This window comes from Eptesicus fuscus, chromosome 15, assembly GCF_027574615.1.
Source record: "Eptesicus fuscus isolate TK198812 chromosome 15, DD_ASM_mEF_20220401, whole genome shotgun sequence".
Lineage (NCBI taxonomy): Eukaryota > Metazoa > Chordata > Mammalia > Chiroptera > Vespertilionidae > Eptesicus > Eptesicus fuscus.
Window position 1 is genome coordinate 79,283,205 of NC_072487.1, and position 23,828 is coordinate 79,307,032.

Genomic DNA, 23,828 nt, shown 5'->3' on the forward strand with positions numbered 1-23,828 from the left:
GGTGCCGGGCGCGGGGTCGCGCGGCGCGGGCGGCCAGGCCCCGCAGGGTCCCGCAGCAGCCCTTTGTCTGAGCCGTGCCTCCTCCTCCTCGGCACGGGGTCGTCCGGACGAGAGGTTCCGGCCCTACCCGACGGAGCCGAGCCCCTCTCGAAGGCTCCTGCGTCCCTGGGAGACCGCGCGGGCCCAGCCCCAGCGCCGCAGGCGGCGACCCTCCCCCCCTTCCCGGGGTTTCTCCTCCCAGTTAGCAGTGCTGACAGCCTGCGGTCGGCCCTCCCACAGCGGGGCTAGGAGCCGGGGGACCGCCCTGGGAGCTGCCCCGGGGATGCCCTCCCTCCCCTCTAAAGTCGCGCTGGGAGCCTTGGGACGCCCCCTCCCACAGCCTGGAGGGGACCCCGGGACCCCGCCCAGAGCAGCCTCCAGCATCTGGCCCCTCCCCATTGCAGCACTGGCAGCCGGGAAACACCCTTAGGGGCATCCCGCTCCCCGCTCCCCGCCCCCCTCACTCCGCAGCGCTGAGAGCCCGGGAGCGTCCCAAGTGGTCACCAGCCAGGGTCCAGGGCAGGGTGGGCTGACACACTGCGCGCAGCCACAGGTTCCGGGCCTAGACATGGACCCGGGAAGGGCTGGCTTCATCCTGGTAAAGTGGCAGCCGAGGGCCTGCATCCAGCCAGTGGTTGTAACCGTGAAACCTCGTGGGTACGCGGTGCTTATCTGAGGACCAAACAGGGCTCCTGGCTTCGGTGCCCCCGACTAGGGGCCAGAAAGCCAAGCCTTGAGGGAAGCAGGGAGAAACCCTTTCCTCTGAGTGAGGAGTCCTGGGAGTGAAGGCCAGGGCTCCCAGCCTCCAGGGGGTTTTAAGGCCAGAAAGAAGACCCAGGCTATAAAGTGATGGAAGCCAGGACCCAGCCACCCAGCCAGTGCCAGGTGCATCCAGATCCCCGCCCTCCCGCCCTGCAGAGCTGAGATACTGGCGCTTGCTGCACAGGGCTTGGGGCAGCGAGCAGCCCTGGGGGGGAGGGAGACAGGAGGGCTGGGACCTGTGGGAGGTGAGGCCAGGAGGGCATATCTGGGGAGTTCAGACAGAACCCTGAGACGGGCGTGCCTGGTGTGCAAGAAGCCGAGAGGCCACTGAGTCAGGAACCTGGGGTGGAGAGGCACTGACAGGAAGTGGGGAGGGGGCAGACCTGGCACTGTAAGAACTTTGACCTCTTCCCTAAGTGAGACTGGAAGCCATGGAGGGACTTGGGGGAGTACGGGGGACTCTGTACATTTTCTGTAAACCCAAGACTGCTCTAAAAATGTAACTTATAGCCTGGCGGGTGTGGCTCAGCGGGTGAGCATCAGCCGGTGCAATAGGAGGTTGCTGTTCCACTCCCCATCAGGGCACATGCCCTGGTTGTGGTTGCGGGCTTGATCCCAGTAGGGGGCATGCAGGAGGCAGCGACTGATGTCTCTCTTCCTCTCCCTTCCTCTCTGAAAAATCAATAAAAACATATTTAAAGCCCTGACCGGTTTGGCTCAGTGGATAGAGCGTCGGCCTGCAGACTGAAGGGTCCCGGGTTCGATTCCGGTCAAGGGCATGTACCTTGGTTGCAGGCACATCCCCAGTAGGGGGTGTGCAGGAGGCAGCTGATCCATGTTTCTCTCTCATCGATGTTTCTAACTCTCTATCCCTCTCCCTTCCTCTCTGTAAAAAAAATCAATAAAATATATATATTAAAAAAAAACATATTTAAAAATAAAAATTGTAACTTAACTGATTAAAAGAACAAAGCAAACCTGGGACCCAGCTCCACAGCTTCAGCTTCGAGACCAGCTCCTCCTGCTCCGAGAGGAGCCCGGCCAGCTGAGCCAGCGCTCTCCCGCATCACCAGCTTCCCCGGGGGCTGTCCTGTCCTCTCCTCGGCTGGCCTGGCCCTGCTGTTCTCTGGCCACTCTTCCCTGTGCTCCTCCCTCCAAGACCAAGGGCTGAGGTCTCCGTGGGTCCATACTTCACTGCCGACCCGCTGTCTAACGCTCGTGAGTCACCCACAGACACAGTGGGTTCACCCTGGCTGGGCACAGTGGGGTGCTCACCAGCACTGCGGGGTGAGCCCGAGATGCAGCAGATCTGAGCGCAGACCCGGCGTGGGGAGGCCTGGCCAGCAAGGGCTCCATCCTCGAAGTTACCATGGACCCGATGATCCCACAGCTACCCAACCGCTGGGAGAAACCTGGGGGCACCTGCAGTGATAAATGTTCCCCTGAATGCACGCAGGAGGGTAGGCCCCTCCTAACTCAGACCTGGCCCACGACCAGACACCATGGCACCCAACACTTGGCCCCAGACATTCCCAGGCCAGGAAGCGGGAGGGCTCAGCCGCCCAACCTTTCCTTCATTACTGCTCCCCCAGGGAGAAAAACGCTAATCTGACTGAAACCTACTTAACTGAATTAATTAATTAATTAGAATGTAATTTCTCCGTTGGGAGAGAACACAAGGGGAGACCTCAAACCACTGTCATTCTTCCCGTTTCCTTTGCTTCCCCTCCCTGAGGGAGATGGGAGTTTCCCCTCCTGGGCACAGTATGACCCCCTTGGAGAAAGGACGTAAGGGCTCCCGGGCAGCCGCAGGCCCCGAGGTGGGGTTGGCCGTGCCCCTGGGTTGCACAGTCCCCTCGTGACCTCGAGGCCACCCCAGGCCCCAGGCTGTGCAAAGCCAACCCCAGGCTCCGTGCGACCCTGGAACCCTTTCTGGGGGCTGCGTTAAGGCTGCCCCTTCCCAGAGCACCTGGAGGAGAGGGTGGGTTGTAAGGCTGCAAACTTCATTTTGTACCATTTTAGAAGTGCAAATTACACACCTCTTGGGGATATACGAATGCATTGTTTTTCCTGTTTCTGGGTGCATTATGGGAAGGGCCACCAGAGGCTGGCCACCCTCCTGGCTCCCTGATGGAAGGGGAACTGGATGGGAGGGTCCAAGTGTCACATACTTGTCAGGGCGGAGCACACCTTCCTGATCCTGATGGCCTCAGCAGGGGCACCAACAGCCCACACGCCAGGGCTGCCTGCACCCAGGGCCACAGGAGGGAGGACGGGGAGTCCCCAGGGCAGATGCTCTCTCCCTGTGGGGCTAGGAGTCCAGACCAAGTGTCAGGAGGGCCCCTGAGGCAGACAGCTCCCGGCCCCTCCCTGCTCCTCCCTGCCCCTGTGGAGTCCTCGCCTGGTCACGCCCTGGCTCGTGGAGTCTCTGCCTTCACCTGCACACGACCTTCTCCCTGTGTTCCCGGGGCTGCCTCCTTCCCGCAGGAGGGCCAGGCCCACCTGATGGCCTTGCTGTAACGTGCCTCTCTAACAGCGGTCACATTCCCAGATCCTGGGCTTTGGACCTGAGCATCTCAGCACAGATGACATGGGACACGCAGAGTCACCCCCAGGGCTCGGGCCCCCATCCACCTGCTCACACCCATCATCCTGGTACTGGCTCACGTGTCCCCCAACCATAAACCAGGCTTCCAGGAGCCAAGAGCACCGCCAGGGCCTGTCCCGCTCGCCATCCCCACGCACCCAGGACGTGGTGTGTGCTGGAGCTGAGCACTACACACCCTCACTGCAGAGGCCGTACTGCCTCCTCCCCATGGTGGAGGGGGGCCCTCTGGCTCCTCCACCCTCCTGGGTCAGTCTGTCCACCACCACTCGGGCCACCTGGGGGTGTGAGCCAGGACTGCCCTGTGGTTCCCCCCTGAGCTCCTGGGACAAGAACAGGTTCGCTCCTGCCTGGCCTGTCCTCACTCTGCAGACTCTCCATCCTGCACCACAGCGTGGCCGGCACCTGGGCCATCAAGGGGTGGACACTGCTTCCTGCCAGAGCCCACGCCAGCCCTGGGCTCTGCCCCTCGTGCTGGCAGCCCTTCCTGGAACACTCGACTCCGGCCAGCTGCCCCCAGGAGCTCCTGCCCAGCCGCCCCTGGGACACAAGTGCCTCAGGCAGAACTGCTTGCTGTCATTCCCCCCCCCCACCCCCCCACCCCCCGTTGGGCCCTCTGAATGTTGGAGGCAAAATGCTCTTGAAAAGAATAAATTCTGTCGATGTGCCCGGGGGGCTGGGGGCTGTACCTGTCGACTAGGGCAGACGCTCCACACTTCTTTGGGGCCCATTTGACTTAAAACAGCCCCCCAGTTCCCGTGGGGAACCTGTGCACTCCTGGGCCTGCCTTGCTGGGGACCGGCTGCCCCCGGGCAGCACTGCTGCTCCACAGTCCGAGAAGCACCAAGCCCCCCCATGCAGGTCAGGGCGCCCCCACCCCCGCCCCGCAGGCAGGGCAGTGCCAGGAGGAAGCGCAGACACAGAAGACAGCCTGTGCAGCTCTCTCCACCACAGCGTCAGGGCCTTTCCGTCTTCACGCGGCTGAACATCCTCGCTCAGCGGAGGTGGGTGAGCACCGAGCCGGGGCTCCCCGAGTGCAGGTGGGGCAGGTGCGGCTGCTTCCAAAGAGACGTTTAAAAACACACCTGACAACCAACTCCTTTAAGCAATAAATAATGAGCAGAGTTCAGAAACTGGGGACTAGCTTTCTCATTCTAAGTTACGGGTAGTTTTTTTAAAAAGCAGCCCGCCCCGGCCAGGAGGTCAGTTGGTTGGAGCATCGTCCAGATGCTCCCAAGTTGAACTTCAACCCCTGGTCAGGGCACGACAGGAGTCAGCCAATGAATGCATGAGGAGGGGAACAACCAACCGATGTCTCTCCCGCATGCTTTCTCTCTCCCTACCTCTCTCTGAAATCAATAAATTAAGTTAAAAGGAAGTGGCCAGAGGCAGCCGGGCGACGCTTCAACCCTGCCATCGTAGGCCTGGGACGGGCACCCGGCTCCAGGGACCGTTGGTCCCTCGAGGACAATGAAAACACGAGGTTCTGCCGACCCAAGGTTGAAGTGGCGGCAGCCAGCGCCCAGGTGAGTGCGAGCACGCGGAATGCACTAAGAGGCAAACGTGCCACTTGCTGGCATGAACAATGACCACACTGCGGAGAAGGCCGGAGGGGGTTTATTCACGGAAGGAAGTCGCCCTGACCCTCTGCCTGACCTAGTGCCTGTGCTAACACTGGGCTGGAACATGCGACCTCCCAATGGTAGGTGACAGAAGAGCCGCGTCCACGGGCCATTCAAGTAATGTTTCAGGGACCTGGGGGGGCTCTGGGGGCGCACCTCCCACACAGCCACGTCTGTAAACACTGTGGGGGCTGGGCTGCACCTGGCACACCAGGAACAGAGCATCTAAGCAGTGAGGTCAAAGCAGCACAATCAGGGCTGGGCGCGGGGGAAGGGTTGGGGTGGGGGCGGGGCAGAATATCCCCTCCAGCCCTGGCCCCCACCCCTCTCAGCCCGCGGAGCCAGGGTCTCCACACTGTCCACAGCTGGCTGAGAATTCAAAGGGCCCTCCCCGGGGGCTGCTGGGCTGTGGTGAGTGCAGGTGCCGCCTACGTGCGGTTCATGGTCTGGAAGATCCGGGAGATCTGCAGCATGACCGGCCCCGTCTCTGGGTCATTCATCCACTGGGTGCTGTTCAGGGGGTTCTCGAGCATGTCTTCAAACGCTGTGGGGACAGAGCCGGGCGGAATGAGCCTCCGCCCCTCCACGCACACACATGCACGCACAAGCAATGCGTACACTCGTATGCACACACATGCACACGTGCACAATGCGTACACATACATAAATGTGCACACACATACTGCACACATGAGCACACACAACACACGCATGCATGCGCTGGAGAAACTTTCCACACTTCCTAGTATAGACATGGGCTGGACACCCGCCGAGACCCCTGGCCCCACAACACTGTCTGACCTGCTGTCACACCAGCAGCTCTGAGGTCAGAGGGCAGCGACCCAGCTCTGCAGGGAGCCCGGGCCTGTGTGTTCACCGGACACCAAGTCTGGAAAGCAATTTGGCAACAGCTACCAGGAATCTTAAAAATAGTCAGGCCGTGACTCAGTAATTCCAGTCCCAATCAGATGTGGAAAGGACTTACATATAAAGACATAGTTGCAAGGACGATACCATCTCCTTGGAGAACTGTAAGTGTTCATCTTAAGAATGTGACTTAAAGAAACAGCACACGGGGGGATGAGGACAAATATGTGCTACCTTAATCAATAAAGAAATTAAGAAAAAAAAAAAAAGAAACAGCACACTAACAATGTATCTGAGCAGTTCTTTAACATGAGAACTCTGATTTTTTAAAGTTTTGCAAAATTGTTTTCCCAAAAACCACAGGTGCCTCCAGCAAAAGCTCTGAGCCACAGTAGCCCTGGCCACGGGGGAGATGGGTCAGATCCTGTCCCTCAGCACTCTCTCCCTCTCTCCTTCAAATCAATAAATGTACCCTCAGGTTTAAAAAATAAAATAAAATTGTTTTAAAATATAAATAAACGAAAGCATCAGACAAGTCTGCACAGGAGCCTGAGGGAAGCGGTGTGCCGGGGCGCAATTTTGCAAAACTTTAAAAAATCAGAGTTTCGTGTTAAAGAACTGCTCAGATACATTGTTAGTGCGCTGTTTCTTTTTAATTTCTTTATTGATTAAGGCATCACACATTTGTCCTCAGGTCCACAGACATGGAGCCCCACACGTAAAACCTCGTGATGTCACCACAGAGGGGAAGAGCAGCAAAACTGAGGTGCATTCAGGGCTCCAAACACAGCACCCAAACTGGGGGAAGGGAGCCTCCTTAATCCAACCAAGTATGTCATTAAAAACCACCAATGAGCCCTAACCGGTTTGGCTCAGTGGGTAGAGCGTCGGCCTGCGGACTGAAGGGTTCCAGGTTCGATTCCGGTCAAGGGCATGTACCTTGGTTGCGGGCGCATCCCCAGTGGGAGATGTGCAGGAGGCAGCTGATCAATGTTTCTCTCTCATCTATGTTTCTAACTCTCTATCCCTCTCTCTTCCTCTCTGTAAAAAAAAAAAAAAAAATCACCAATGACTGGCGGCTGGTCGCAGCCTCCAAGACGGCCCTTCAGAAGAGGCTGGGGAGAGCCAGGCCGTGTCCCTGTAAGGGGAGGGGAGTGGAGGTGCTCCAGGGCGGAAGGACCCCAGGGCCTACACAGAGCACAGAGACAAACTCAGCAAGATGCTCACCAAGGGGAAGAACCCGTGTACAGAGGAAGCCCCACCTCCCCTCACGCACACCTTTCCGACCTGGGACCACAGGGCTTCCGTGTCATCGACGAGACACGGACACAGCCCACTGCGCTGGAACCCAGGACCTGTGTCCGTGGGAGTGAGGAAGGCGGGGCCGGGAAGGACCGCGAGGCACTCCCGGGTGAGCCAGGAAAACAGCCCACCAGAGAGGGAGGCCAGAATCGAGCCGACGGCCTTTCGGAGCCGAGGGCCTGGGTGTGCTGGCCTTCAGGAGGGCTCGGCCTTGAGGGTCAGGGAGACGGCAACGCACCACAGCACCTAGGCCTGCCGGGCGGCGAGTGCCCTCCCGTGTGCTGGGGAGCACGGGGTTCTGAGCGCTGCACCCTCCTCCCGCAGCACACGCCCTGCACGCACACACCTGGCCCCAGGTCCCTGCCAGAGACCCGCATGTGTGCACCGGAGGGCGGGCATGAGAATGAGCGGAGTAGCCCTGACGAGGGCAGCGAGAGCCACCTCCACCCCCCCCAACCCCATCCCTCATGCCCCCGCCCCGGGCCAAGAGCAGACCGGAGCCACGGTGCCCTGGCTTCGGGAATGGCCTGGCTCAGGAGACTGAGTGCCCACAGCCAGGTGTGCCCAGACGCGCTCCACTCGCACAGCAGGCCCTGCACGCAGGCTGCCTGGGAAACGCACACGTGACAACACGCCCAGTAGCAGCAGAGCTGAGGGCCTGGGCACCCTGCAGGGAGGGCGCAGAGGGGCCAGCGGCTCCGAGGGTCTGGAATGCTCCTGGCTTTTTAAGTACAGTGCCTTTAAAGCCAAAGGCAAGGTGCACGCTTATTAGCTCGCCTGCACCTGGAGGACCTCTGTGCGGGGTGTGACCCTCCCCTGCACCTGGAGGACCGCTGTGCTGGGCACGGCCCCTCCCCTGCACCTGGAGGACCGCTGTGCGGGGTGTGACCCTCCCCTGCACCTGGAGGACCAGCGTGTGGGGTGTGACCCTCCCCTGCACCTGGAGGACCGCTGTGCGGGGTGTGACCCTCCCCTGCACCTGGAGGACCAGCGTGTGGGGTGTGACCCTCCCCTGCACCTGGAGGACCGCTGTGCGGGGTGTGACCCTCCCCTGCACCTGGAGGACCAGCGTGCGGGGTGTGACCCTCCCCTGCACCTGGAGAACCGCTGTGCGGGGTGTGACCCTCCCCTGCACCTGGAGGACCGCTGTGCGGGGTGTGACCCTCCCCTGGGTGTGACCCTCCCCTGCACCTGGAGGACCGCTGTGCGGGGTGTGACCCTCGCCTGCACCTGGAGGACCAGCGTGTGGGGTCAGCGCACAGGAGCTGGCCCACCACGAGCAGAGCCTGATCCCGGCCCCACAGTGACGCAGGCAGCAGCACACGGAGGGCCCACGTGCACAGGGACTGCTCTGGGCTGGGCTGCAGCGTCTATCACTCAGGAACATCTGGGTATTCGGGGCGGGTCCCAGGGACAGCGTAGGGGAGGCACACGTACCTAGTAGTGTTTTGGGGTTGGTGAGGCCCAGCTGCACAACGGGGTTATCCAGGATGGCTTGGAAGAGGGGGCTGTTGGGGTCGATGCCCTTGTCCAGCTCCTCGGGGGAGGGCTTCCGGTCCCCCAGCAGCCACTCGCACTGCAAGGCAAAAGCGCAGCCGTCAGCCCTGGACCCGTCACCATCCGACAGGCCCTGCGCTGACGGGGAGGGACCTTCCCGGGGAGCATTCCCGTGACCCTACTCATGTGACCGCGGCCTCTGCCACTCGAAGGGCCCAGCCAGCCCACCACTGAGATACCCCAGGCAGTGCCGTCAGCAGCCGGGGTGTTCACAGAACGGGACTCAGCTCAGAACTTACTTAACAAAGCAAGTGGATTACAGAGCCCTGAATGCCCTCAAGTATTTAAACTCTTCATACAATTAGAATCTGCCCACTGTTTCCCTAGGATCCTCCCACCAGGGGGCGCCGCCGCGGCCCTTGCCCCTGTACTCACGGCAGCGCTCTGCTGGTTGTTGCTCACTCTCAGGGCGTCCATCACCTCCTTCTCATCGAAGCCCATCTCCATGAGGGAAATGACGGCCTGAGGAGAAGCCACAGGCCCTCAATGCCGCGTGCTGGGACCCGGGAAATTCAGACCCGGAACACGGGCTCACAGCGGAGGGCTTCACCCCAGCACCACGGTCCACTTCACAGCTGTCTCCTCACGGGCTTCCTGACACCGAGGGACGAGGCCAGGGAGGCGGAGGGCGCCTGCCCTGGGGACAGACCTCGGGGACGGGACGCCACTCCCCCGGGGCCAGAGGGACCAGGCTCCCCTCAGAGCCCACGGTGAGCCCCGTGGTTGTCTGGGTACAGCTGTCTCACCACCCAGGCAGGCCCTAACGTCCGTGCTTTCGACTGCCCCCACGTTACGGTCTAATTCTGACACGCCGGGCCCGCGGGCACGGGTGCTGCCGTGCGGGTGGCCTTCGAAGCGTGTTGGCCTGGCCTGGGTGCCTGAGGCCCTGGAGAACTCGGGAACGAGCCTGTGGAGCCACCTGCTCTGTTGAGCTCACAAGCCAGTGTTTTCTTTACGTTTTTCTTGATTTTAGAGAGAGGAAGGGAGAGGAAGGGAGAGAGACCCAAACATCAGTGATCCCCTCCTGTGGATCGAGCCCACAACCCGGGCAGGTGCCCCCCGACCGGGAACCTGGCCTCTCGGTGCACAGGATGACGCGCAACCACTCAGCCACGCCAGCCGCAGCCATAAGCCAGTATTTCCGCCTCCCAAGCTCTTCACTGGCTCTCTGGCCCCTCCTAGCTCCAGGACCGTCATGAATGAGAGAAGTCATCTGAGTCGTGTACAATCACCGGGAACCACTGCTGAATCAGGACGGGGTGGCCTCTTCCGCTAACGTCATAGACTGTCCTCCATCTCGGCCGGGAAGAGATGCCCAAACGTCCCGGCGGTGACACAGGGACGCCCCCATTCTCACGGGAGCACCGGGCAGGGTCCTGGCACCCAGGGCTGCCCGGTTGCACACGGCACACTTGCTGGGCCTTCTCCCGACTGCACAGATCAGGGAGAGGCCGACGCCCCCTCGTTTACAACAACTGCTATAGGAGGAACACCTACGGGGGTTCCCACCACTCAGAGGTGAAGCCCCACGGCCCTGGTTACGCAACACGGACCTGCTGTGGGCTCAGCAGGTGGCAGATGTGCTGACTGGCTGCTCAGAGGAAACAGCCTCCGGGACCCAGTGAGGACTGAGGTCGGCCCTAGGCCTCACCAGCTCCACTATCTCCAGGGCCGGCGGCTGGGCTCAGTGCGCGGCCCAGGCAATGCAGCCCAAGGGGGACAGCGGCGGGTCTCCCCAGGACACGTACCCGAGCGTCAGCCCGAAATGCCCTTTTCCTTCGGATCTTCTTGAAGATTTCTGTGAGCTCGTCTTTGGCCTCCTCGTCGTCCTCGCTGGAGCCGGCAGCAGCCTCGGCCGAAGCTTCAGCGCCCGCAGTACCCGGCGAGGTGTGTCCTGGAAGCGGCGTGTCTATGGCGGGGTCGTCCGCGTGCTCAATCAGCCACTCCATGGCTTGAGGAACCGACATGCTGAAAGGTAAGGAGACTTTCCAACACGCCCAGGTGTCACGAGGCCCTTTCCCTCCCCCCCCAAAAAGCCCCTGCAATTGGAGGAGGCCTCGAGCAGGCGCTGCCGACCCGCTGCCATGAGGATCGTCACTCAGGCCAGTGGGGGCCGCGGCCAGACCACAGGACCCACTTCGTGAGCAAAAGGAACCCGAGGGCCCAGGACCACAGTGAAAAGGCACGTGGCCACGGCCCGTCCTCTGGCTGACGGATCGTCTCAGCTCTGAAGTCCACGAGGAGACAAGTAACCAAAGACGGGAAACTGCAGGGCTGGTAGAGCCACACAGCCGCCCGCTGGATGCCCGCGCCACCCCCCCTCCCCCCCCCCGGCTCACAAAGCCAGGCCGTCCCCTAGAGGGAGCCGAGTTCTGACCCACATACGTGGTGCCCAGGCCAGTGACGGCGGGGCTTGCGTTAAAGCACCTCTTTGGAATAACGCACACTGGACCTGACTCAGGGAGTGGGGGACAGGGAGGTCCCGCGGGGCAGGCCCTCCACCAGCCCCGGGCAGGCCCACGTACTGGTTCAGCCGAAGCGCCTTCACGGCCCTGCTCTCGGGGAAGCCCATCTCCGTGAGCTGCCGCAGGGCCGTCTCGTCCACCCGCTCCTCCTCGTCCTCGTCCAGCATCGCTGTGGGCGACACGCAGCTGGTGAGGGAACCGGGCAGGGCCGCCCACGCGGAGTGCTTCCCAGGGACCCGTTGGAGCTCTAGGCCTCGTCTGAGCCCCAAAGGTTTGTGGCGACTCTGCTGGACCTCGGGAAACCTGACGCACACCCGTCAGCTCTCACTCGTAGGAACAGGAATGGGGGGTGAGCAGCTCCCCAGCCCATGTCTACTGAGCAGAAACAGCAGCCTGGGCAGCTCCAGCTCCAGGCCGTGGGGAGCAGACGCCCGGACGTGGGGGTCACGCCAGCCGGCTCGCACGTACCATTGGCCTTCGTAAATAGCTCCACGGCGCCGGGGCTCAGCGCCAGCAGCTTCTGCGCCACCTCGATGAGGGACAGCAGGATCTTCCGGAGCTCCGTCTGGAACTGCAGGGAAGGTGGGAAGAGGGTGAGCGGGGAGAGGGTGTCTCAGGGCTGAGTGGAGGGGGAGGGGCTGTGACACAGAGAGCACTGGTCCCTGTACCTTGGACGGGACTGGGAATCGGCCGTCCCTGTCCCACAACCAGCCTCAGCCACCGTGAGACACCACGTGGGGACACACACCCAGGAGAGACAGGGCCAGGGCCCCAGGCCCTGGTCAACATGGAACCCTGGAAGGAACCCCGAAAGAGGCCGCTGCTACAGCCTAGACGCGACGGATCGACGGGGCGACCACCCTGCAGGGCACAGGCGCCCGAGGCCGGGCGCGCCCCAGGAAGGAGCTGCTCCCTCGCTTCCGACTCCCAGGACCACAGCTGGGTTCCTGCCAAACTCGGGACAGAACCTGGACATGTAAGCATCCTCCTTCCTCCTGCCTTCGCCTGTCTTTTAAACTTTTTACTTCAAGAAAATTTCAGGTTTACAGAAAAGGTGCAAAAAGTACACCGAGTTCCAGTATCCCTGTCACCCAGCCTCCCCAGTACTTTTAAGAACTTCTGGGCTGCCCCCCCCCCAAAGGTGACGAGGACCCCCGCCCTGCCCCCAGCGGCACTCACGTCTCGGAGGCTGGTCTGCACCACAGCCCGGTCCATGTTGCAGGAGGGCAGGCCAGCCGTGGCTCGGGCGATCGCGTCTCTGTCGGGGGCTTTCTGGTCTTGTTTCTTCTACACAGAAACGTAATCAGAGTCAGAAATTAACGTGAGGGCAACAGTGGCAAGATCATGCAAGTGGAACAGACAGAGCCTGACACGGGACAGTCGGTCCTCTCTGGGAGCTGGAGAAGGTTCCGGAGGGCTCCATGCCACCCTCACAAACAGACCACGTGCCGTTCAGGACGCGATCCCCGCTCCGTAACTAGCAGTGGTAGGACAGGGGCAGCGCGGACACCCTCTTGTGGCCACGGGAAACTCGCACTCACCTTTTGCTCCTTCTGACCCGCCCCCCACCCAAGGGAAAAGGAAGAGACGGCAGAACTGACGAGCACAAAGGGCAGGAAACCAACCGAGTGACAGCACCGACCAACTCGGAGGCCGCGCGCTGCAGAGGGAGCAGCCCCCGCGGCCAGGCCAGGCCAGGCCGGGAGCAGGGCACAGCGCCAGGCTGGTGGGCACGACAAGCTCCTCCACCAGCCCGCTCACCCCAATGCCCGGCCTGTGAGCAGGATGGGCTCCCTCTGGGGACCGCTCTGTCACACGGCACAGCCACTTTACCAAAAGGTGCCCGGCCCTGGCCGGTGTGGCTCAGTGGATAGAGCGTCGGCCTGTGGACTCAAGGGTCCAGGTTCGATTCCGGTCAAGGGCACATGCTCGGGTTGTGGGCTCGATCCCCAGTGCAGGGCGTGCGAGAAGCAGCTAATCAGTGGTTCTCTCTCATCACTGATGTCTCTATCTCTCTCTTTCCCTCTCCCTTCCTCTCTGAGATCAATACAAATGTATTAACAAGGAAAGAAAAGAAAAAAGAAGGTGCCCGCTGGTGGGCCGACCTAACCGGGCTGGCCGTGGGCCAGAGGGATGCAGCACAGGAGACGTTCTGCCACTGGCCCTGAGGAGACGGGCTGCGTGGCAGGCACACAGCAGCTCCGGAGCTGACAGCAGCCCCGGTTGACGGCCAAGGACTCGGCGCGGACCTGGCAGCCTGGGAGTCGCGGTTTTGCTGGGAAGTCTGGGCAGTGATCGGTGCAACTGGTGCAACCGGACGCGGACGCAGACCTAGAGGCTCCGAGGCCCTGACACAGGAGGGTCCGATGGGGAGGGGAAGTCCGGGCTGCACACAGGCCTGGAGGCAGCGGGAGCGGAGGACCTGGAGGGCGCCCCGGGGAAGTGGGAACGGGCGGGCCCTGCACCGGGACCCCGCTTTCAGAGGGGTTTATCAGTTCTGGTGAGGAAGTGGGAAATCAGTGATGTGCCGGTAGGAACCAGACAAAACGATGAGGCAGCTGCTGGCACTAGAAGAGGGAGCTGCATGACAGACGGGGACCTGGGTGCGTTTACTCGAGGGAAGAGGCGCTTACTGACAGCACTGACGGGCCTGACTCTGCTTTGGAGCGCCCTGATCTGACCCCGGGGGCGGGGGTGGGGGGACCAGATCTTCCGGAGCCAACAGGGTGACCGCTGAGAAGCCAGCGTGGGGTGGAGCTGGGGGAGCGTTAAGGGAACAGGTGAACGAGGCCCGCGGCCTCCGGGATGCCTGGCAGGTGGGAGGGCAGGCTACCCCTTCCGAGAAGATTCGTGGCACTATGTGACTTTTAAAGTGCCTGTTGTTTAACCAGAGAGGGTCGGACCTGCATTACCACCATTTGTCCACCATCCAGAACTGAAATATCATTGCTGTTATGTACACATAAACAACTGTTGGACACAGAAACCGGGACTCAAAAGAACTGTTGGCCCAGAAAGAAACTCACTATAGACTGATTCATTTGCCTCTCGGCATAACCATTATTGCTTGTCTCATTTTTGGTTCCTATAAGTGTATTCCTAGTATCACATGAGCTCACTCATCTAGGGGAAAAGATGAACAACATAGACTGAAGAACAAGAACAGCATTGATCAGACTGTCAGACCTCAGAGGGAAGGTAGGGGAGGGTGGGGACAAGGGAGATAGATCAACCAAAGGACTTGTGTGCTTGCATATGAGCCTCACCAGTGATCACGGACAACAGGGGGATGGGGCATGAGTGTGGGGGGGTTTGGGAAGGGAATGGGGGGGTTGATGACAAATATGTGATACCTTAATCAATAAAGTAATTTAAAAAAATAAAATAATAAAGTGCCTGTTGTTCACCTAAAATTAGTGACGATCCATAGAACATACCAGCATCACGTCGTCCACGCAGAGAAAGGGCTGCAAGTGGCCGAGAGCTGGCGGAGGCTGAGGATGGCCGTCCGCCCGCAGCTCCGGCAGCTCCCGACGGGCAGGCCCACAGGCAGAGGCAGGCCCAGGCCTGTGTCCCAGAGATGGGCGGAGCGGCCTGCGGGGGGGCCAGCTGTGCTGGCAGATAAGAAGGGCCACCCAGAGGGCCCTCCCTCGCCGCCCGGCCCAGGAGAACGTGCAGCAGCGCCTTGCCCTCCCGGCCCCATGCCCAGCCACGTCGGTCGGCCTCCTCCCGGTGAGCGCTCTCCCCAGCTCCGGAGCGTGGATAAGAAACTGTCTGCCCTCACTGGTGTGGCTCAGTGGATAGAGTGTCGGCCTGCAGACCGGAGGGTCCCAGGTTTGATTCCAGTCAAGGGCACATGCCTGGGTTGTGGGCTCGGTCCAACATGCAGAAGGCAGCCAATGATCCCCTCTCATCATTGATGTCTCTATCTCTCTCCCTCTCCCTTCCTCTCTGAAATCAATAAAAATATATTAAAAAAAAAAAAAAAAGAAACTCTGTGTCTGAAAATAAGAAAAAGCTGTGACGTTAACGTGGCTTGGCATCAGGCACAGGCCTGCACAGAGGCCACGTGCACCAGCCTCCTGCACGCAGCACGCAGCTTCGGGCGGCCGTGCACGCGCGCTGAGCCGAGGTCCCAGAGCGAAGGCGCAGGTGCACGGGAATCCCAGGGACCGTGGGGTCTGCCCCAAGATGCAGACCAGACAGGCACCGGGCCCTCCAGGAATTCACTCAGTGACGCCGACATGCACCCCATCCCTCTTGAGCGAGGTGAACGTGCCCCCCACCCCATGCGTACCCCTTGTTTTGTGGGGCTGTGGTCAGCGACGTCCCGAGCTGTCAGCACAGGTTTGGGGGCACACACGGCACACAGTGAATTGGCCGGGGACTCGGCACGTAGGCCTCACCACGAGAACATCCAGACGCTCCTCTCCCCTCCAGCCTAAACTCGGGAGCCAGGTGGTCCAGGGCCAGTCACGTGACCAGCAACCGGACAGGCATCGGTCACCCAGCTCAGCCCAGACAGAACCCCTTGTGCCCACTCCGCCTGCCTGTGAACGACTGACACACAGAACGCTTGTCCCCGAAGCCTCGGGGGGTGGGGGGGCTCTCCCTCACAAAGCTCTCGGTCCCCCTGCGCGGCTCACCTTTTCCTCGGCGGAGACGTCGGCCATCTTAGGAAGCGGAGACGGCGCGCGCCTTTTCACCAACAGCAGGACATCTAGGGAGAAACAGCCCGTCAAGCTGGTTACGGCTTCATGTCCACAAAGTAGCCGCTGACCACGGACAGAGGGGCCTCCTGCCCAGGCGTCCACTCCAGCCCGTCTTCCCTCAGTGCTCACGTCTGCACGCCCCTGGCTCACACACAGGCTCCAGGCTCGGCAAGAGCCGGCTGTGGGTCACAGAGCTCACCGGTGGCCCGGGAGGCACACTCAGCCCCTCCCTGACAACCGTGCAGAAACCTGGTGGGAACCGTGCACAATGCTCTCATTTCAAGGGGCCACTGGAAGTCTGGGAGGTTGGAGGCGCGGTCAGTTCAGCCACAGCCCAGCGTGGGGTCAGCTCCCACCTGGTTCTGGCCTTGACCTCCACACTCGATGGAGGTCAGCAAACACTTCCAATGCTTTCAAAACAGATTTAAGGGCATCCAGGACCCAGATCATCCTTTGAATTAGATAGAAAACCGAGGTTTCGCCCGACCGGCATGGTTCAGTGGTTGAGCATCAACCTAGGAACCAGGAGGTCCTGGTTCGATTCCTGGTCAGGGCACACGCCGGGTTGTGGGCTCGACCCCCAGTGTGGGGTGTGCAGGAGGCAGCCAATCCATGATTCTCTCTCATCATTGATGTTTCTCTCTCTCTCCCTTCCTCTCGAAATCAATAAAAAAATATTTTTTAAAAGAAAACCAAGGTTTCTTCCCCAAATGCCTCTGGACAGAGAACAGTGAGCGACCGAGGGACGTGTGTGGAGGGGAGCAGCTCCCGGGGGCTGGAGCAGCCGCCGGACGTCCCTGCAGCCTGAATGGACCTGCGGCCGCTCTGCACACCTGCGTTCTGCTTCGAACCAGAATTCACAGTGGAGTCACCTTTCCTTCTGAGACGGACGCTGCCTGTTCCCCTCGTTCTCACAAACATCCCGCCACACGCGCTGGTCTGAGTAAAGGGAGAAGACGACCGGTCTCCCACTCTGACCCGACGTGGCCACTGACGCCTCTCCTCTGGGCCCGCCCCGGCCAGGGCTCCCGAGGCGCTTACCGTGGTCCTGGACGTTCTCCTCGGCGATGGTCTTGGCGTCACTCAGCACCCTCTCGGAAGCAGCATGGATGAGCTTGTGGTGGGTGACACTCTTGGGGTCTTCTAAGCTCCCATGAGCACACTCGGGGGGAAAATCAAGTATTTCAAGACAGAAAACAAATAAAGAGTAAAGTCAGCAATCGAGAGCCTGGACCACCAGCCACACAGGAACCTAACAGGCTTCCTTACCAGCCAAACAATGAAATGCCACCACCCCAACCCTGGGCGCAATGTATCCACAACCCGCTGAGGGTCCTGAACGGCTGAGCCAACAGGAAACACTCTGTGGCAATAGGTGGCAGTGCCAGTTGCTTCCCTCTGGTCTGGGAAAATCTGAGGAGTCATTTTAACATGAAGACGGCAGGCCCGTGTCCTGAGGATCTGAAGATCTAAGATGACCGTGTGCTTGCTTGTCTTTCTCTCACGGAAAGGGAGGGAGAGAGAGGCAGTGGAGAGAAGCTGGCCCACAGGGAGGCCCAGCAGGGCCTGACCACTAACTGCCCGCAAACCCGACCGAGAAGACACCTGCAGCAGCTCCGCCCTGGCTCACCAAGCGACAGCCAGAGACCCCAAAGCTGCAGGTGCTGTTGGGGGGCCCCTCCTGGAAGATCAGAGCGACACAGTGGGTCTCACTGACCAGGGCCTGGAACTCCAGAACACAGTGGGGGGACGAACACACTGAAGACGCCCCCCTGCCCCCGTGGAAGGCACTGGAGACAGCCTAAGGAGCAGGGCAAACCAGCCGTGTGCCCCAATGCACACTCAGCCCCTCCCTGACAACTCTCCCCGCCCTGGAGCCACAGCCCCCAGACCCCTGCTCTCCTCTGCTAGGCCTGCCGTCACCCCCACCAGGGCCTCTGCACCAGTAGGCATGGCCCGTGGTGACGTGCACGCTCACTGCCCCGGATGGCGGGTGACGGAGCAGCTCACCTTCCGAGGAGCCAGCAAACACTGGCAGCCCCGGCGTGGAGATGCTGGATATGAGCTGCTCACCTGCACCACCACAGGGGCACCCGGAACACCAGACATGGCACCCACCTGGCCAACTGCGGCCCTTCCCCGAGCCAGAGCCCGGCTGAGCAGAGTGGGCACACCTGGGCACTTCAGGTAGGACCCACAGACGTCTCTACAGGTCTCTACAGCCCAGGCTGACACCCTGCAGCTCCAAACACAGAGGGAACATCTCCTTGCCCCTGTGGCTTCCCCATCAGATGGGGTATGAGCACCAGGAAGCAGCACCAGGCCCTGCTCCCGGGCACTCGGAGCACCTGCTGGCCGTGGCCGAGGGCGGGAGCAGTGTCCAGGCTGGAAACAGCTGCGGCAACACGCAGGACCTGCCCAGCCCCAGGTCCTGGAGAGGCCTTCCCGTGTTAAGCTGGACGGACCCCACAGGAAGCTCCGTCACCCTCCTTGGCCCCGGTGGAGGCTTGAGGAGCAGCAGGAAGAGAGCCTCGCGCACAGCACCGCTTGGCCCGGCACTGTCAGAGGAACGTGAAGTTCCAGTCACCTAGCGCTGAGCAGAGAGGGCCATGGAGGCCTCGGGCCGTCACCCCTGCCCAGAAAACCAGTCAGGCTCTGCCCCAGAACTACTGCGTGTGCCTCCTCTTGCTCCTAATCGTGCAGGCCCGCTGACCGGACACGTTCAGAAGACAGTCTGTGGAGCAGCTTTCCAAAACGATCCTCATACCGGTTCCTGAAAAACACTCCTCTGCAGCACGCCAGGAGCAAACATACGTGCATGCGCACGTCACCCACATGGCGCACAGCGGTTTCACTCGGTCAGAAGCATGAGCAAACCAAGGCGCAGCCGCAAAACGCTCCACAGAGCCCGTGGCCCGGCGGGGAGGCTGACACCTCCGAGCCTGCTCCTCCCCGAGCAGAGGGGGAGCTTCCCTGGCACTTGCTGTAACTTGTCGTTTGAAGATACACCTTCACGTGACCTGAGAAATGCCCCGCCACGTCAGCAGGTGCCACGGTAGAGACTGCAGTGCCAGGGAGTTAACAGACAGGCACACCCCAGCACATCACAGGGGTCATTTTCTTACATTAAGTGCTTATGGACCCCGCACAAGACGGTTCCGTCCCTTCCTGAAGTCCCAGGCAAGGGGGGCTGGAGCCCACGCTGAGATCCCCGTTTGTGTAAAACCAGAGGGGGAGTGGCAACCATGGGGTTAACGTCTTCCAGAATAACCCTCCCCGATAAAGGAATACAGCCCTGGCCGGTGTGGCCGGTGGCTCCGTTGGCTGAGCGTGTCCTGGGCACCAAAAGACCAAAAGGTCACTGGTTCGATTCCTGGTGAGGGCACATGCCCAGGTGGTGGGTTCAGTCTCCAGTATGGGTGCCTATGGGAGGCAAGTGATCGATGTTTCTCTTTCTCTCTCACCCTCTCCATTCCTCTCTCTCTAAAATTAATAAAGACATTTAAAAAAAATAAAGCAATATAGCCCCGGAGGGAGGAGGAAAAGGGACGCCAGTTTAGCACACTCCTGGGAACCCCTGGGGGAGGAACCTGAGCTCACACACACCTGATCACTGCCCCTCAGGCTGCAGCAGCAAGGCAGTCAGCAACCCGTTTCCAGGGTGACATTCAAGTGCTCAGCTAGAGAATTCCTTCCCTACCTCAGGCCTCTGATGGACAGTTCAGCCCTCAGGCCCTTCTTTGGTGTGACACTCCTCTGGGTCAGATCCTCCACACACACACACCCACCCCCCACCCCCGGGGGAGCCAGCAGACTGGAATAACATCTCAATCTAAAGTAGGATAATGCCCAAAAAATCCCAAACGATACATCTCAATACTGGCTGGAATACTAAAGCTCAGAAACAAAATAGCACCATATTGAACCGGGCTGCCTAATTAACCCCAAGTGCTCCTGAAATTCAGCAGCGAGCAGCTGTGGACCAATCAAGCACCCTCACTTCCTGTTCCCTTCATAAAATAACACTACAATAGTTATGTAAATCTGTACCCTCAGTGAGCGAAAATAAATGCCACGTGGGTTTACCCAGACTCCTCCCCACACCCTGTCCCCTGGACAGCTGATCTATTTCCATGTATTCCATGAATCCACGCGTTTGCTTGGGGCCCGCCAAGAGCCTGGCCCTGGACGTGTGGCTGCAAACCCACCCTCGAGGAACTTCCTTCCTGGGGGAGGACACAGCATTGGTGCCGGGGGACACCCCCAACACCCTCTCTCCTCTCCCCTCGGAACAGTACGGTGATTGTGGAGGGAGGGCGTGGAGGTGGAACAGGGTATAGGGGGATACATGGTGATGGGAAAAAAATAAAATAAAGGAGAAAAATAATAATGAACACACACACACACCCCGACTGAGTCAGAAGAAAACCAAGAAAATGGTCAAAACGTCCCTGCTCCTCAAGCACAAGCACGAGCCCCCTCCTCCTGGACGAGACTGGGGGTGGGGGTGGTGGTGGGCGAGGGCCAGGAGGCCGGGTGGCTCCAGGACAGTCCACAGAGCGACACCCGCGAGAGTGACTCAAATCTACCCCTGCGGGCAGTACCACCGCGGAGGTTTACCCTCGGAGGACACAGCACTGTTCTAACGAAACTCCTTGTCGCAAGTCCAGGCGCGCACCTCGCCCGGGACCCACGCTGCGGCTGGGCCTCCTCCAACCTGGCCTCCCAGGAGGAAGCCGTTTCTTGGGGCGGCCAGTCACCTTCCGGTGGAGAGCGTACGGAGACAAACCATCAGAACTGCCTCCGACGCTGAGCTGGGCAGGAGCATTTCCTGTGAATCTACTTCAAACAGGTCCGCGGGGAGATCCTTCCCCTGGGACCCGCCGCCGGGCCCATTTAAAGGCCACGGGGGAGCAGGGCGCTATTTTAGGTGACCCCCGCCGCCAGGTCCCCGCGGCCGGCCAGCCAGCCGGACGCCGCGCCAAGGGGGCCGGCCTTGCGGGGAAGGCCGGGCGCCCCCCCCTAACCCCCGCCCCGGTCTTCCTCGGGCGCTGCGGCCCAGCCCGGGGAGCTGCCGAAAACTCAGGAACCTCCGCAACACCAGTAAACACAACGCTGGGACCCCGGGGCCTGCCCCTCGGCGCCCTCCCTCGGCGAGCCGCAGCGTCCCGGTCGGCCCCTGCCTCCGGGCTGGAGAAGTTACCCGGGAGGGCGGGACGGAGAGCGCTCAGCCCGCTGCCCTGGGCTGGGGAAGGGGCGGAGGGCGGAGGGTCGGAGGCCGGGGCCGCGCCGGCCTCACCTGCTTGAGGCAGCGCTCCTTGAGCTGCTCCACGGAGGTGTCCTCGGTCGCCTCCTCCAGCCACTCGGCGCCGTCGGACGCGCAGATGTGCAGCCGCAGCACCTTGCCCGCGAAGATCTTCTCCTCCTGCACGAACATCGCGCCGCCGCCGCCGCCGCCACCCGAGCCCTGAAGGTCACCGGGCAGGGCGGGCAGGGGCGGGGCCAGGCCTCCCGCGCGCTCGCTCGCTCGCGGGCCCCGCTGCCCCGCCCCGGCCCCGTCGGCCGGCCGCCTGTCACTCGCGGCGGCCTGAGCTGTCGCCTCGCTCCGCCGCCGAGCCGCCGGGGGCGCGCTATTGCCGCTGCGCCGGAAGTGCGTCACAGGGCGCGCCCGGGCATGCTGGGAGATGTGGTTCTCCAGCATCCGGCTTGCATCCGCCGATGCGCCGGAAGTGCGTCATGGTATGCGCCCATAGCTTCCCGGGAGATGTAGTTCTCTTGCCGCTCCCTTCTTCCCCGCAACTGCCTGCCTGCCTGCGCTTTGCAGCTGAGCGCCACACCGGGTCTCCGAGAGTTAGGAGGAAAAAAACAATGTAAAATATATTTTTTATTGTTGATAGTATTACAGATATCTCACATTCCCCCCTCTTTTTTGCCCTCCTCCAGCCCCTCCCCTCTCCCAGGTCTTCACCATGGGCTATGCATGTAAGTGTGTGTTACCTCTTCTCGTCCCCCAACCCCACATCGAGATATGTCATGCCTCCCTGCTATGGGTCTTCAATGTTAAATACTTTAATGTTTTTATATTGACCCCACCTTGAAATAGTACTTTGGATGTCTTGGGTTAAGTAAAATATATTGAATTCTTTATACTTTTTAAAGAGGTGGTTTCTAGAAAACTTTAAATTGTGTCTGTGGCTGCTATTGTGTTTCTCTTGGGAGGTACTGGCCTTGAGCAGAGTTTCTCAAAGTGTGTTCCCCAGACCAGCAGCAGCAGCGGCAGCTGGGGCCTTGTCAGCCATGCAGCGTCTGTTCCGAACCTCCCCTCTCCGGCCCCCGCTCTCTCCGGCCTCTGCTCGGTTGCAGAGCCACTGACGACATTCAGGCCGGCCTGTGGGCACCCGTAGGAGCGGAAGCTGCCCAGGGACTCCGTGCACACCCTCTCTGTGGGGTGACAAACGTCAGTGCTGCCATTTGGGCCCGACCCCGACCAGGTGACCAACCTTCACTCACTCGTTTCACTCATTCAGGAACCTGGACTGAGCAGAGGTGAGCTGGACACAGGACACAGGACACAGAGATGAGCTGTTCCCGGGGGCGGGCAGTTTATGGGGAGCCCTCCCAGCACCTGTCACCCTCAGGCATTTACTCTTCACACAGTTTGTACACATGTCCTCAGTCTCCCCAGATGATCGTTCTGACCAAATCCGAATTCAGTTTGTCTAGTGTTTGCTCTTTGCCGCTATGAGCCAGACCCGCTGCTCACGTAAAACAGTAATTGATCGAGTTGGAAGCCAGGATAGGCTCCTGGGAATGGGGGTCTCTCCCTGCAGGAGATAGAAGTGCTGGCTGCAACACAGTCTCAGAGGACAGAGGAGACCCAGGCCAGCAGGGCGAACAAGAACAAAACCAAGAATGACAGGAATCGCCCCAGCGGGGTGGCAGGGCACGATCAGTGCCACCACCCGAAGGAGGCAGAGAAGGTGGGCGGGAAGCCTGTTGAGCCCAGCCCGGCACGTGGTTACCTGGGGGTGCGGGGACATCCAGGTGGACCTTGCTGGGAGGGACTTGAACACACAGGCCTGAGTCCAGGAGAGCTGGCCGAGCCCACCCGGCCCTGGCTGCGACCCAGCACCCACCGTCTCTGAGGAGCCTGAGCTGCCAAGGGGATGACCCCCTTCCCGTGGTCTCCCCACCCACTGACTCAGCTCCTGGACCCCGAGCATCCACCAGCCAGAAGGATTTCCTGGCAAAGGGGACGCCAAGTCTGGCCCAGGGGCACCCGCCCTGGTTCTCCTTGTGGCCAGTGTCCCATCCTGGGAGCGGGGCCCCTGCCCAAATCCTCCTGCAGCAGCTGCTAGCGGTTCCTCAAGGTGGCCACGAGAGGGCAGGGGCGAGCCGTGTCCTGTTGGGGCAGCGAGGACTGGGGAGGAGCAGGTGACTGACTAGACAGTGGGCTCCACTCCTCCTCTCCGGGGCCCTGCTGGGGCCTGGTGGGGGGGTGGGTGTGCCAAACTGAGGACACGGCAGCTTGGCCAGCACCCCAAGGGGAGGCCATGGAACTGGGCCGTGAAGGATGGCCAGGAGCCCACCAGGCATCAAGAGGTGGAGGTGGGGTGGTTTGGGGGTGCATTCCAACAAGCAGAAGCAGCCCCACCACCCGCTTCAGGGGGGACCCCAGACCGAGAGAGGAGGGGCAGCGTCTGGTCACTTATCCTGTTCCCAGCAAAAGCCAGCACCAGGCCCACTGCCAGGTCCTGGCCCCAGGTCCTGCCCCCACCTCCCCTCTCGTGGCCCCGGGACCCCTTCCAAGGGTCACCAAATGGAGGAGGGTCCTGGGGCAGCAGGAACAGTCTCACAGACCAGGGGACATCAAGCAACAGAAATTCCCTCCCTCCTG

At 60.9% G+C, this 23,828-nt stretch overlaps 1 protein-coding gene across 2 annotated transcripts; it reads right to left on the reverse strand.

The window, feature by feature from the left end:
• Positions 1-5,007: 5,007 nt before the first annotated feature.
• On the reverse strand, positions 5,008-21,556 carry UBAC1 (UBA domain containing 1). Of its 2 annotated transcripts, none has more exons than XM_008152441.3 (10): positions 21,231-21,556; positions 16,973-17,093; positions 15,866-15,939; positions 12,399-12,506; positions 11,688-11,790; positions 11,280-11,388; positions 10,503-10,722; positions 9,130-9,216; positions 8,635-8,773; positions 5,008-5,572 (listed from the first exon to the last, which is right to left on the reverse strand). In XM_008152441.3, exons 1-10 carry the CDS (start codon positions 21,366-21,368, stop codon positions 5,457-5,459), a joined length of 1,215 nt encoding a protein of 404 aa, XP_008150663.1. In that variant the 5' UTR covers positions 21,369-21,556; the 3' UTR covers positions 5,008-5,456. The 2 variants fall into 2 exon arrangements, with proteins under 2 accessions (XP_008150663.1, XP_054583343.1); XM_054727368.1 differs by lacking the exon at positions 21,231-21,556 and adding an exon at positions 16,804-16,870 and having other exon boundaries at positions 16,973-17,056.
• Positions 21,557-23,828: the final 2,272 nt, after the last annotated feature.